Source organism: Pempheris klunzingeri, chromosome 17 (genome assembly GCF_042242105.1).
Source record: "Pempheris klunzingeri isolate RE-2024b chromosome 17, fPemKlu1.hap1, whole genome shotgun sequence".
In the NCBI taxonomy this organism is placed as follows: domain Eukaryota; kingdom Metazoa; phylum Chordata; class Actinopteri; order Acropomatiformes; family Pempheridae; genus Pempheris; species Pempheris klunzingeri.
The window spans coordinates 14,398,470-14,413,357 of NC_092028.1; the positions used below are offsets into that span (position 1 = coordinate 14,398,470).

The 14,888-nt window shown below is 41.1% G+C and overlaps 1 protein-coding gene across 1 annotated transcript in view; it reads right to left on the reverse strand.

Moving 5' to 3' along the window:
* Nucleotides 1-13,737, reverse strand: part of cacna1aa (calcium channel, voltage-dependent, P/Q type, alpha 1A subunit, a) — a 73,296-nt gene extending 59,559 nt beyond the window's left edge. The window contains exon 1 of the mRNA XM_070847848.1: nt 13,406-13,737. Within this exon, the coding sequence (XP_070703949.1) occupies nt 13,406-13,737 (332 nt within the window). The remainder of the gene's footprint in view (nt 1-13,405) is intronic.
* Between the last annotated feature and the right edge of the window lie 1,151 nt (nt 13,738-14,888).

The window sequence follows — 14,888 nt, forward strand, 5'->3', positions numbered from 1 at the left end:
GTAGGTGGGAGACTACACATCATACTGTCACATACAGTATGTATGAGTGTATGTACATGTAAAACTGACACATGGTGCTGTGTAAATCACTGCAGCGCTCACATGCTTCTATATATTGACATGCCTCACACATTTCCGCACCACCCCATGAGCATATGTCCAAATATTTCCTTTTTTTTTTAATATCTCACACGTCTTAAAAGTCCTTAAATCTGATGCCAGCAACGGCAAAAATGTACGCGCATGAAAAATCCTCCACATCCTCCTTCACATACATACATGCAGACACATACGTCCGCAAATGAGCACTCATGTCAAAATGTCCGCCCCTTAATAGCCTCTGCAGTCCTGCCTCTCTCCATCCCGTCGAAGCATGTGCCATATTGCCATTCAGGCACACATATTCATACATGTACTGTACACACATAGACCAACATTAGACTTCACTGCTCTTGTCTGCCAATGGAGTCCAGACCAGCTGCTACCCTTTGGGAAGGTGCCAGCCTCTCTATTAATAAAACCAAGCATGATAGTATGGGCCTCTCTCACTTTGACACTCACTATCTGCTCAGTTTATTTTTTGATATACTACCCTTGTTAATAGTTTGCTGTAATACATTAACCTGAAATGTTTGTGAAGAGAAAAAAAAGGCTCAAGAATGGCACAAATTTCATTATCATCATTCAAGTGAACTTCAGACTGACAAGTCTGGCTTTGTAAATATGAAAATCAAAAGGAGCCACAGGAAGGACAAAATGATCATCTAACCTACTAATATTTTCTGTCTTTCTCTCTTTCTATATCTGTCTGTGTCTGTGTTATGTATGAGGTACTGTGTTTTACAACATTACTAATTTGTAATTTGTAATTAAGTCTTGTCATTAACATCAAATACAATTTCCGAATGTACTTTGGTTGTGCTGCATGTGAGAGGTTTGTGTTGTTTTTAAGAAGAGGACAAACGAGAAGAAAATAGCAGAGAAGTCGAACTCATAATTTAACAGCCTGCCCTTTTCTCCGTCAGTTTCTTTATATGCCTCGCTCCTTTCCCCTGCCCTCCCTTCCTCTCCTCTCCTCTCCCTCCCTCCCTCTCTCTCTCTGTCCTGTTACATTATGCAGCAGAGCACTGGCAGAACAGCTCAAATGATTACTTCATTTTCTTGTCACTTTTCCCTCAGAAGCACTGATTTGATAAAATGAATGGGATTAAGCACTGCAGCTGAAACCTATCTAATTATTTTGATAATCAGCAGCCATAAAAGATAAGAGACATGGATGAAGCGCTTCGTTTTATTCCTGCATCATACATTTTAAATAGAATGTCACCAATCGCAGTTACAGTGTCTCCTCTTATTTCAGATATTGCCTTGCATTTTCACATTGAGCAACACTTTGTGAAGTATGGGTGGATACACGTTATTTCAGCTTGTGTTTCCGAGCTTTAGCCTGGAATCTTAAAATCTAAAACAGTCTGTCTGTCTAATGAATGAGGATATCCAGCAAATCACTTTGCTTGTGTTTCCCTGCTGTACACTCATTTAGAAGTGCAGGCCCTAAACAGGAAGAAAATGGTCTCTACTGAGTGGCGTTGACACATGGGACAATACTCCTCCAAAACAAAGACAGATGATTTTTGCTGTTGCATTCAACACTGTGAACGAAATCGGGACTAAAGAACTAAAATCAAAACAAAATCCGGACACATGTCCGTGCCTCAATGCCACAAAAAAAACGTAATGATTCTACATTTATCCTACTTTGGCACCATGTTTGACTGCATTGCCAGACAAATGGGAGCGCCCGAAGGCCAGTTTAGCCCTGCTTGGCCTCTCTCAGTCTGATTTAGCATCAGTCAGTGTGTATAGTCCTTACAGTCGCCCACGTCTCCTGCCTGTTTATTCCATACGGCATATGTTGTGTCTCTATCTCACCCCTGCTACTGCCTCACCCTCACCACCCACATATAGCCGAGTTGTCACTTTGTGCAAGATGCTGACGGTGGAGTGTGTGCGTTTGTGTGTGTGTGTGTGTGCGCCCGCGCGTGTGTGTGTGTGTGTGTGCCGCAGGCTGTGTATAGCAGTATCAGTGCAGCATGTGATTTTTTGATTAGCTGTATGTTGAGAAAGGCAGTACAGGTGTGTTAGTATGAATGTGTGTTTGTATACTACGCAGTACTTGCTGATTTAACTGCGTGCACTGCTAATGTGTACGTGTACATGTAAGTGTGTGTGTGTGTGTGTGTGTATGAGGGAGAGTGAGAGAGAGTGTGTGCCAGCATACCCTGCAGGTAGAGTGCAGGTTTCCAGCAGGGTTTGTCTAGTAACAGCCGCAGCACATGACTAAAGAACACGGGCAGGAAAAAAATCAATCCATCACAGACTCTCTCTCCCTCTCTCTCTATTTTTCTCTCTCTCCCCATGTATCCGACTCCTCAAAATAGCACTGCTCCACGTCACCGCACCCCCCCCACACAGACACACACATTCCCAAAGACACACACCTAACACAAACACACACACACACACACACACAGACACATCCACCCAAACTAGCCTGCAACTGAAACTGAATTATTCAACAGAGCCAGAATGCACAGCTAAGAGAAAGGAGAATGAGAAAAATGCAGACGGAAAGAAGAGAGCGAGAAACAAAGAGAAACGAAAGAGAGAAAAATATGATCTTTTAGTCAATGTGCATAAACACGTGGATGTTAGCTCTGTGGCAAATAGGTATAGAAGTGAATCCAGGATGTTTATCTACATATATCAACATTTTTAATATGTCTTGAGTGTTATTTGTCAATTACAGACCACAAAAGTAATTCCTGGCACCATAACAATGGCCTGCCTGGTTTTCTGTATTACAGGTTGCTTGACAACATGAAATTCGATATCCTTGACAAGGACGACTTAAAATTCAGAATGTTTGACTTGCACGGCATGTTCCTGTGTGAGAATGAGATTTTTTTGAGTGAATCTTCAATAAACCTTTACACTGATCTCTGTGGGCTTAAAGTTTCAATTCTCTGTTACTACTTCTGACTACATCCATGGATGTTGAAACGCAAAGCCGTGTCCAAAATGAAGTAACAATGCACCACGGCTGCACTAAATCAACTAAATGTGGTCTAAAACATCTGCACGTACAAGGTTTGAACTGAGGTAGTGGCGTTGGCAAATTTTGCCAACAGCAACTGACACCAATAGTTCGATTGTGATTTATGCCCTAGTTGCTACACAGCTGCATGTTTCCACATTGATTTTGCTTCCATTTCTCAATTGGCATATATGTTACAAGAACATCCATCTGCAGTATATTAAAAAAACAGCTAGCACGATGCATTTATCAGATTTTACAGGATCAATTTACCATCTGACAACAGTCTCGCTTGTCATTATCATTGCTGTTGGAGAACCTTATATAATATACATTATTCTTTTGGCTACCTATTAGCCATAAAATGTGCAGATGGAACATCAGAGGCCTGTGGCTATAAGATTATGTTAGAGATTTTCTGCCAAGCAGATTGTCAAAAATCATAAAATGCATCTTTAATAAAAGGTACATACCTGCCTTGTAATAATTTATTTCTAATGTATTAATGTATTAGAACTTGATACATCATGTTTCAATTTAAAAATTAAAAAAGAAACAGTGGTCTCTTATTATTAAATATTAAAACTTCACTGTTTTGATTTTATTTCAGGTAATTAACGCAGAGTGCTCGTAGTATTTTGTAAAAATAAATATCGTGTCAAAATCATTTTGTATTGTGACGCAAATGGTCTGAATGGTAAATACACGCTTCTGCTGTCCAAGTCTGAAGTTTCTTCATGTTGTGTAACACCATACACTAGCTATTAATGTCTGTGCCATTTTGTGAATAAAATATCAATTCAACTTGTAACCTGGAAGAAAGAGACAGACAAAGACAGAGAGAAACAGAAAGACAGTGAGAGATGTTGATTCCTCACTACCTCAAATGACCTCAGTGTTCCTCCACCTCTATGTAAGCACACTGTGGGAGGACAGACAGATATATTTCAGTACACACACACACACACACACACACACACACATACATGCACAGGCAAGGTAAAAGTAAAACAGTGCTCTGCTGATGATCAATATCGCGAAGTGAAGATATATAGTAAAGATGTGTGTATATTCTAAGGTCTCATATATTCTCTATTTTCTAAAAATATTGGCTGATTAATCAGTCCATTTTTTCTAAAGGCAACAGTGCAGATAAAAAAAAAACATACACCACATAATGAGAAAAATACAATGCATTTTGTTCAAGTGTGAAAAAATGAAGAAAAACAATCTAAATATATCAGGTTTTATTATAAGCTTGATATTGTTTCTAGTTCTGTGAGTGTGTGTGTGTGTGTGTGTGTGTGTGTGTGTGTGTGTGTGTGTGTCTGTGTGCACGTGTTCATGCAAACTCCAGTACCGAGTGTGCCCATAGGGACACAGGATACAGATCAATTCACCCATTTATTACTAGACAGTCAAAAGGTATGAGGCAGGCAGATTGAGCCCAAAGGGCATAAACACACAAAACACACGCGCGCACACACACACACACACACACACAAGGAATCGTAACACATAGGCTAGGAAGACAGACACACACTCACATGCACTTTCTACTGCCTACAATTGCGAGCAAACTAAACTAAACAAGACTTGCAGCTGCCAGGATGTTCCGCAAAATATCCCCAAAACTTCAAACAAATGCTTTACATTAACATTACAAAAGGCGGAAGCGGCCAATTAGAGGGAGGACAAGATGCAGTGGAGGCGAGTGAGTGGAACAGCAGTGGCAGGGAGGAGAGAGTAAAGGAAAGAATGACAGATCGAATTTGAGTGAAAGAGAAAAAGTACAGGTAGTGAAACGTGAGAGGAGACGACAAAACTTCACTTCCTATCAGTCAAAGAGAGGAGGGGAAAGGGGAGGAGAGAAAATAGGACAGACCAACAAAGTGTGTGTTTGTGTTTTGGGCAGGAGGTGGTGGAAGAGGGCAGTGGCATTAGCAGAAACCACTGCAACACACTGTGTGTGTGTGTGTGTGTGTGTGTGTGTGTGTGTGTGGTTGTGTTAGTTGCTAGTTGTGATGGGAACTCACATCACTTGTCAACACGTAGTGAACCATTACAATAAATGGTGAAGACTTTGGTTTTTGGTTAAGATTAGGGTTATGATTGGTGGTGCAGCTGTAAGTCGCTATGGAATAAATGTAAGTAAATGCAATGTCACTCTAAGTGACAAGTTTGTGTGTGTGTGTGTGTGTGTGTGTGTATTCTGGCTGCAGTGTAGCTGGCTAACCCAGAGTGTTTGTCTCTCCATCACTTTGTGTTAAATGATTTATATGCGGACAGGCAGTTTGATTCTCTCTCTCTCTCTCTCTCTCTCTCTCCCCCTCTTGCTCTTTCTCTCCATTGTTTCTCATTAGTCTATCCCTCTCTATAATGTCTCTGTCTTACTGACTGCCTTCCTCCTTTCTCTACTTCTGTCACTCATTAGTCCGGTCTCTATGTTCTGTCTCTCTCTAGTCTGGCTGCATAGCAGAAGCAGAGCAGAAACAGCTTTTTACCTCATCTCCTCCTTCATTTTATCCCACAAAGCACATAAACACACACAACTAGCTTTCATTTACTCAATTTAACCCTTTAACCAAATATTTGGAAGACAAATATAAATGAAATATTTTCAACACAAACTATTAATGTTTTCCTTCCGTTAACAGAGGCAAGAGACCACACATACGCGCTCCATGATAATGCTGTAAACTTTCCTAACAATCAAGTCTCTACGTCAACTGGAGAACGTAAGAGGAAAGAGGATTGAAGGAGGTGGGGGTGATAGTGTATAGCTGCTGAAAAGGGCTCTTTTCAAGCAGCTCCTGGTATTTTTAGGCTGGCCTGATGATGACCAGATTGAGGAGAGAGAGAGTGAGACTGTGTACTGTGAGAGTGCATGTGTGTGCATTTGTATATGTTTGGTTTTCCAAATGAAAGCAGAGAGGAAAAAAGTAGGCAGCGCGGAGGATGACCAACCCACAGAATGTGATAGACCTGTAACCAAATGAATAACCATATATGCGTTCAAACCCACAAATTGTGAACACATGCACACACAGAAAAAACTAAGCTGATGTTAAGTCTATGTAGTTAACAGCTGACAGTTGCAAGCTGGAGAAAGGCCAATAAATAATTTAGATTCTGCAGTGAACGTAGATCACTGGCTCTCCACATTCACCCAAAAACACCCAGGTCTCTCTCTCTCTCTCTTTGTTCCTGGGTGTGTCTCACTTCCTCTCTGTCTGACTCTCTTAATCACTTATATATATCCTGACGATGCGCGTCTGTGCTCTGGACCCAACTCAAATGGTTGCCAAGGAGATGACTGACCTGGCTATTCTTGATGATGGTCTGGCCAGGTACACTAAATATGTGGTGAAAAAGTGCTACCGATACACACACAGACCTGAAAAAGGTTAGTGTGCTTCCCTTGGCGATATGTTGACAATACGATCTGGTAGAAACCCACACAACATCACACCAGCCTGCACTTGTCAGCAACTGTCAATCACAATTCACTTATACATAAATAATACAGAAAGAAAAGATTAAAATCCTTAATGATTGTCACATCTTCATATACCTTAGCAGCATGGCAGCATTAGCAGTATTGATAACAGCATGCATATGTCATTGCAAATTTGCAAGAACGCAATTTCAAATCTATGATCTGAAGACCAGTAAGCGAAACAAATGTGTTTTACAAAATGTTGCACCACAACCTAAGAAGAGGTTTTTAAGACACAAAAGAAGAACGGCGACTGCTCAGTGAAACCGCTGAGTGAGGAAATTAACCGAGTCTTGAATGGTCATTTAATCTCTCATTGATTCTGGGTCATCTCGGATCAGATATGGAGGATATAGGAGATTAAGGCACTACTGCTCATTCAAAAGCACACACAAGCGCAAAAACCTAAAACGTATTTCATGTACAGCATGCACAAACCAACTAATGGCATGTTCATATTCTGATAAATCTATATTGCTTACATAGTCAGTAGGATGTTTCACCTTTAACACCCCATGATTATGAAAGGGGGGTTAAATTATAAAACACATTACTCGTATTATATTTCATATTGAGCTCATTGTAACTGTAGATAGCTGGGACATATATTGACCTTCTCTCCATTTACAATAGCAGGGGAAAATACTTCGAAGCGTATGCTGATGACGCAGGCAACACCATATGGCGTGTGTCGTGTATGTGTGTTGGGGTGAACAGAGTGTGCGCGTGTTTTTTTTGTGTGTTTATGTACATGCTCGCAGGCGCTAAAATTAGTGTCCCGTAGAAAGTGCACATTAGCTGACATTTAATACATAGCAGGGTTACTTGGTTTACTCCAACTCCAGTGTATGACACCTGATATGCATTTGACAAGGTCAAATGGGCATATGGGGTCAGAGGTCAGTAGGACTGCTGATGGGGATTTCATTTCTAGGGTCCTATAGGATGATCAGTTTAGTTTCAGCTTTCCTCCGGTGTGTAACATGATATATTATTTCTGAGCACAATGAAAAGACAACAGCACAATCACTGTGCAATAGCTTTGCTCAATGCACTGGTCAATTTTGAGATTTTGAGCTGTTTTGCCTCCATCACACGTCTTCTTCTAGACTAGTGGAAAGAAAACATCCATATTACACTTTTGTGTATTTATTTCACTACACTTTCTTTATTTTTTGTAGATTTCTCTTAATTTCATATTTATTCATACGCCACCATCATACACCAAACTTTACAGTTTTATTCCCATCTAGATCCTGAAGGTTTTGCAGAGGGGCTTGTTCGTGTATCATTCATACACTGACTTATGTAACATTTTATTCCTGAAAATGTGGCGAAAATTGTTTCTTTTTTTATGGCTGGTGAGTATTTTTTGATTTATGGACTGATGAAAAATTTTTTTTTTTTAAATATTCTACTGTAAAAACATTTGTCTCTTATATGTCAACAAATGAAACAAGACTTTTGAACCTGGCTTTATCTCATGTTCAGATTTCTGTTCAGGAAATGCATATATGAACAAAACATTTCAGTAAACTAGTGACACCAAAATGCAAGTAATCAACTGGAGCTACTTTCAAGGTGGAATCTATCAGCAATCTCATAAAACAACACACTGTGATTACAAAGACAAAGAATATAGTCTCAGTTCAGATTTAACACCCTGTCGTGAAATTTAAGTGCATTAATTGTGACTGGTAAGTTAGTGTCCAAACTATAAATACATAATTATATTACATAAAACAGAAACAGAAAATTTCTGTTCCTGCCTCACCAGGAAACATTTAACATAAGAAGTCATTACATTTGACCTAGAAGGAGTTTTTCAGTGAAATGCTGCTTACTGGGTGTTGTGTTAATGATTACCTCAGTTCCAGTCATCCATCTGAAGTTGGCCATTCTCAACAAGTCCTACACATTACCACATGGCCTTGCTTCCTGCCTTTGACTGGGAGAAGTTTAGCTTTGATTTACTTTGGAAGTAGCCTCTGATTTGTCAGTGTTACTCAATTGATGAGGAGTTTGCAACGCACACGTCGCCTTAGAAAACCACTCTTTACATGTGTGGTGCCACCTAGATTTCAGGCAACGTTGCAGAGTGAATGTTTTCTAATATGGCGTGTTTTTTTCGGCAAGAAATCGGTAGGTAACCACACAGCAGGAGGGAGGCGGGTCACATGCACATGCACATCCCGTAAATTACCGTAAATTACCGAATAACAAACAATAGGGAACAAATAATGCTATTAAAGGCGGTGGGATTATCTGTTGTGACACTAGTTCTGCTCACCAATAACCAATAAATGAAATTTGCAGCAGGTTACTGTCTACATTATACGATTTAAAATAGATGGGATGCTACATAATCCTCCTCAAAATTGTACACCTTTAGACTGAAATCTTCTAAACTGTTAGAAATAAAAAATAAATAAAAAAAGATTATTATTTGCAAAAATTGGGATGGAAAATAATTGTGAGTAGTGAATCTTTATTCTTTTCATTTAAAAAAAAATGTCAGTCCATAAAATAAATGTTTGCTGCCTCTGAAAGAGGTTCTACAACAAAAAAATCGAAGAAAACATTTTTTTCAAAATGTAATTAGATTTATTGCATGGTATTGTTTCTGTAAATGTAATTAAATAATGTTGAAGTCTCTGATATTGTATCTGTAACTCTATGTGTATCTAAAGTTCAGTGGCCTGTGTTTAACAGACTAGATAGATGCTGGTGTTAGTTGTATTTCAAAAAGGCGCTCTTTGTCTACCACTTGTTTCAAAAAAGAAAATGGCACTGATTTGAACTCTGTTATGCTAATTCTAATTAAACAACCAAATATCTGTCTACAGTATCTAAATGCGGATGTGAGAGAATAGTTATTTATATGGTACTCCCATGGGTCCACAGTCAGTTCACAACTAAATAAAGCTGCAGGTCATAATTCTGCTGGATAGTGAATCCACTGAGACTCATACATCTGGTGAATCAAAAAGCTGTTTCAGTCTCCATTCAGTGAAACATCAGTTCATTGAATCCACCAACTCCACCTGATAACACTTCAGTTGGCTGCCGGCTCTGATGAATCAATCACAGTTCTTCTGTGTTTTACTGAACAATATCACCAATATTTCTGAGCCCTTTTCTTTATTCTGTTATGCAATAAGACTGATTTTAATACTGACCATGAAACAGTCATTGAAGAACAAATGACAGATACTGTGTCACCACTGAGAAGAAAACCTCTTAAAATGAGGGTGATGGTTTATTTTGCCTCTCGTCTTGTTTTGGGTCCCTTAATAGGTTTGCTAGTATGAACCTGATGTTTTCCATCATATATAGGTATAAAGTACACATTTTTATTTATGATGATCCAGAATCTGTGGTGAAGGGACTGGTTTTGAATCTACAAGAAAGAGCGCAGCACTTTCACGCCACATCTGCAAATTTAAACCAGATTGCAGCAGCGCAATGTTGTATGTTTTGAATAAGTTTAAAAGCCAATGGCTAAATTACAACACCATGAAACATGGTATATCCAGGGCATAATGTGTTAAAATAGACAAAGGTGTTAATATAGGCAATGATAATTAAAATCTACCTCACTCACTGGCCAATTATTTGAATATGAAAGCAATAGAAATACCCTTAGTAACCATTTTACTGCAGCACAGTTAAGTTTTGCACATCGACTGATGAGACACTGAACATCTAGACACAGTCTATAGTGGTGCAGTGATGTCTGGAGTTACTTGAGATGACCCCATGATTGATATCAGCCTTGTCATTGCACCGGACTCTAGCTTTAGCCCAGTAGGTCATTTGGTAGGACCTAATCCATTCACAGTGACAATTAAACATGAATTGGGCAGCTTTAACTAAATCCTTACCAATAAATGGGTGATTTGACACCTGCAAAATATCAATTAAAAGGAGAATATGAAAATCTGACAATGGCATTTCATTGTGAAAGCCACTTTGTTCCGTCTTTTCCCCCCTGCTTGGTTAGTTTTCCCACATTTGGCCACACAATAATATCATCTGTATCTCAAACATACCCAAGGTTACATTATAGACCACAATATACAGAGGATCACATGTATAACATGAATATATTCCTTTGTGAGGAGGCTAAAATGCTGCACTAGATACACCGGACAATGTTTTACAATCCAGTAAACAACAAAACCACAAAGCACAGCTTCAGAAATTGCCAATAAATCGAATCAACACCCTGACACAGTCTCAACAAATATTGAACAGTAAGCTTCGCAAAGGTAGGAGTTATTGCAGAGCTACTGTGTTGGATTACATTCAATTGTACTCATGTTATCGTATCAAACACCTCTACACAGGTATTGGGACTGTGTACCTAAAAGACTATGCAAATATCTATATCATCACACACCAGCCATAAAGTTCACTAACGGCACAAAAATGATCAACCTCATCTGTTCAAGTTCAGATGATAACATCTGAGCAAAAGTTCTTCTGAAATCTTGAAATTAACTAATACGTACAGTTCTACACCTAAAGTGATTTAAGGATAAGATTAATTTAAGAATTTAATCAGGAATATTACATACTGTGGACATCTCCCATGCTGCCAAATATACAGATGGAAAAAAGACCATTTTCTGTAATGATACATTTTGTTTGCACACTTTAGTTAAAGATGTTTAAAGCGGTCTGGGACAAGCCATATGACAGTTTGTGCTGTGAGGCATGAGCCTTTTTTCACAGTGGACTACTCGTCAAAGTAGGAAAAGCTCAGGTGTTACTAATGATATTAATGATGGCTCCGTTTTATTCATGTGTCCCAGTGAGCCATCGGTGTGAAAATGAGCGAGCATGCACATTACCAAGACATATCAGCCATGTACACCTGGGCTTTTCCTACCGTGACATATCAAAATGTCTTCTGCAAAAATGATGTATTGCAACCTGCCATTCCCGGGAAAGTTGCTCGGTGGGTTTTAACTTAACAACTTCAAGCTTTAGGCACATCAAAAACTGTATTTTTTTTTTTTTTCAAAGGCCAGTACAAGGAAGAGCTGTGCTTTCCTGTGCCTTTAATAGGGGATGTCCTGGATCAAACCACCAAGTGACCCTGTGCCTTCGGCCCCTTTTTTCTTTCCAGTATCTTTTATTTTCTTCATTTTATTATTAGCACAGTAATGGATGAAATCAGTGCAACCGTGGTTTTCTTTCAGCCATCAGTTAGCTGCTTATGCGTCAGCTATTTATGAGCGGTTGAAGCCTAAACAAAGGACACATACCGGCTAATATCCAAAATGACAACCCAATTCTAAAATGTTTTCTTCAAAAGGAAGAAAACCACCATCTAAATGAACAGTTCCACTCAAAATAAATGTTGCCTACTACTCCATAAAAAGATTACATGGATGTTCTTGAGTTTTAGAGCTATTAAATGACTGTATGGTGTTTTGGAAAGGTAATCTATGAATATACGACAGAACATTTCCAGCATCCACTCTCACACGCTCGTCTGTCATTTAGATGGTGAATAGACATGATTCAGAAGCACTATAAGTAGCTCCTGCATTTCACCAGAGCAGCCCAATTAGTGTGTGTAGTTATGTCACGGCTCAACATCAGCCTGGATCAATACAATCATTACTCCAATTTCCCCTCTTGTCATTAACACTCTCACAAAAAAAAACTTTCTTCCACATTTGCATGCATTCACACACGCCTGCACAAATCCTGCAAATGAAACTGCTGAAATCACTTGCTATTTCTCTCCTAGAATGGCGCAATGTGTTCATGAAAGGTGAAAATTCAGGGAAATGCCAGAAATTTAACACTGTCACACTCAGTGGTTGTAGTACATGTGCACACACACACACACACACACACACACACACACACACACACATGCTCGGTTTGAAATGGTGGCACATTCATTCAGCGACACCTGCACCTTGTGTGATTAAGAGGAGGCTCAAAATGGGGAAAAAATTAAATACTGTGTCAGTGCACAAGTTAATAACCTACAATATGCACACTTACATACCTGCTCTCTCTCTCTCTCTCTCTCTCTCTCTCACTCACACACACACACACACACACACACACACCATATCTAGAAAGACACCTGCATCATGCTGATATGGGAGCTTCAGTGAGCATCACTGCAAGGATACACACACACCTACACACACTTACAAAAATTGTAGCTGCTTATTTTCATCTCTCCCTTAGTCTCTCCCACCTTTCCTCCCCTCCCCCCCCTCCTCACCCTCCTTCTCTCTCTCCTGCCTCTCTACTACACCCGCGCCAGGCGCTGGGCCTATACCGCACATGCTGACATCAGCAACCAGCAGCGCCCCCTAGACACCCACCCCCCCCTCCACATCACCACCACCCCAACCACTACCACCACCACTAACACGCGCACACACACACACACACGCACGCACCACACTCTCCGCGCACAGGAAACATACATCAAGCAAGTCCAACGCGACTGTGACATGAAATTACTAACAAATGTAATTGATGGTGATGAACAGCCCCATAGAGGGGGCCGCTGGTTCCAGCCCCCTCCTCTTAATTAACTATAAATTACATGTCCAGCATTTACTCTGCCACCTCCTGTAGCCTTCCTCACATGGACTGATGTATGTGCCTGTTACACCTTTGTCACCAGGACTTCACTTAAGGCATTTAACTCGTGGAAAATATGTGTACCATACAGTCAGACATAATTCTGCACATTAGGCCTACCTGATCCTTAGGTAAGGCCTACAGTAGCAGCTTTTACTCACTGTACACTGCCAGGTAAAGGATATGGCCATTCGGTGATCTTTTTGGCGTATTTTCTGACGAAGTTATCCTCACTGAAAATGAACAGCGAGCGGTTAACAGTGAAACAGTTCTGGCGCACGGGAATGGGGTTATAGAGGGCCATAGTCCGGGCTCTCTGCGCCATAGACTGCTTGTACATTCTCTGGGCTCCGGGCCCTCCGGGTGGACCGTGGCCGTGGCCGTGGCCATGCCCGTGGCCGTGACCGTGACCGTGTCCGTGGGGTCCTCCTTGCCTGCTACCACCGCGGCCGCCCGGGCCCCCTCCGCCGGGCACCCCGCCGTACCTGGCCGGTACCTCATCTCCGAACCGCGCCATTCTCTGGACACCGAAAGGCAATCTTCACGAAGCAGCGGAGAAGGAGACCAATGCTCAGCTGTGCAGCCACACAACATTACATCCCATCTGGATCAGAACGTCTCATATGCACAACGGGTTGTCTCGAAGGCTTATGCTGAACACCTGCACTCGGCGAGCAGTTTTGCTGGTTTCTAGCAGACGAGGACGCCCATGTACCGTCTCCTCTCTGTGCGTCTCTGCCAACGGCCAATTGTGGGTGTGAGGAAATTAAATGTGTGGTCGGTTGGCTGACTGGTTGCACTGTAGGGTAGTGCGGTGGGGTGTCTCAGTCTTAGTCCGTTCTTATGTCCGTGAAAAGCAGGTTTCGCCCCCAACATGAAATCATGGGGAGACTGTAGCGAGTTAACATGAATGTTTCATGTTCTCCATGGTTCGTGCCTGTTTCAGAGCGCACCACAGCCTCCTGCACCTTTCTGGACGATTTATTCCTTTACTGTCATGACAGCATTTAATGACAATCTAAATGCCTCTGATATCACACAGGCCTCAATAAATCAGATTGTAGGCAATAAATCTGAAAATAATCAACAGCCTATAGCTACGGCCGTCAGTGGCTTTCAGCTAGACATTTTGGAGACAGACGCGTTTCCGCAGACTTAACAGGCATTGAAAAGGGAAAAAGCTACTATTATTTATTTATTTGTGAAACATCCGCAATGTTTGGCACAGTGTGTGGCAATAATGTGGCTCCCGCCACCTTACAGTTGTTTTACCAGTGCGCTCTGACAAGCCTTGAGACCAGCACAATTGGTATTAACGCATCTTATTTCAGAGTGCACAGTCTCGAGTAGAAAGGAGAAAGAAAAATACCGTTTTCCTTTGAAATGTCGGTGTCATTGTTGTCAGGCGCTGAAGATGAAACTGTTTTCTCAAACGCATTGAATAGCATCCTGTCTCGTTGAAACCATCATCTTCTCTCCGTCACCTGAGCGGCCATCCAGAAGCTGAGCAAGGGACACACGGACGGCGTTGTCAAAGACAAGGGTATGACGGCCGCTTCTCCGCCGTCTTACACCCTCTCATGATCTTGGTCTGGCTGTTCGAGGTGCAGCAGTGCCGAGAAAGTCCCTCACCGTCCATCCATCCCCGCCCCGAAAAGTCTACCTTCG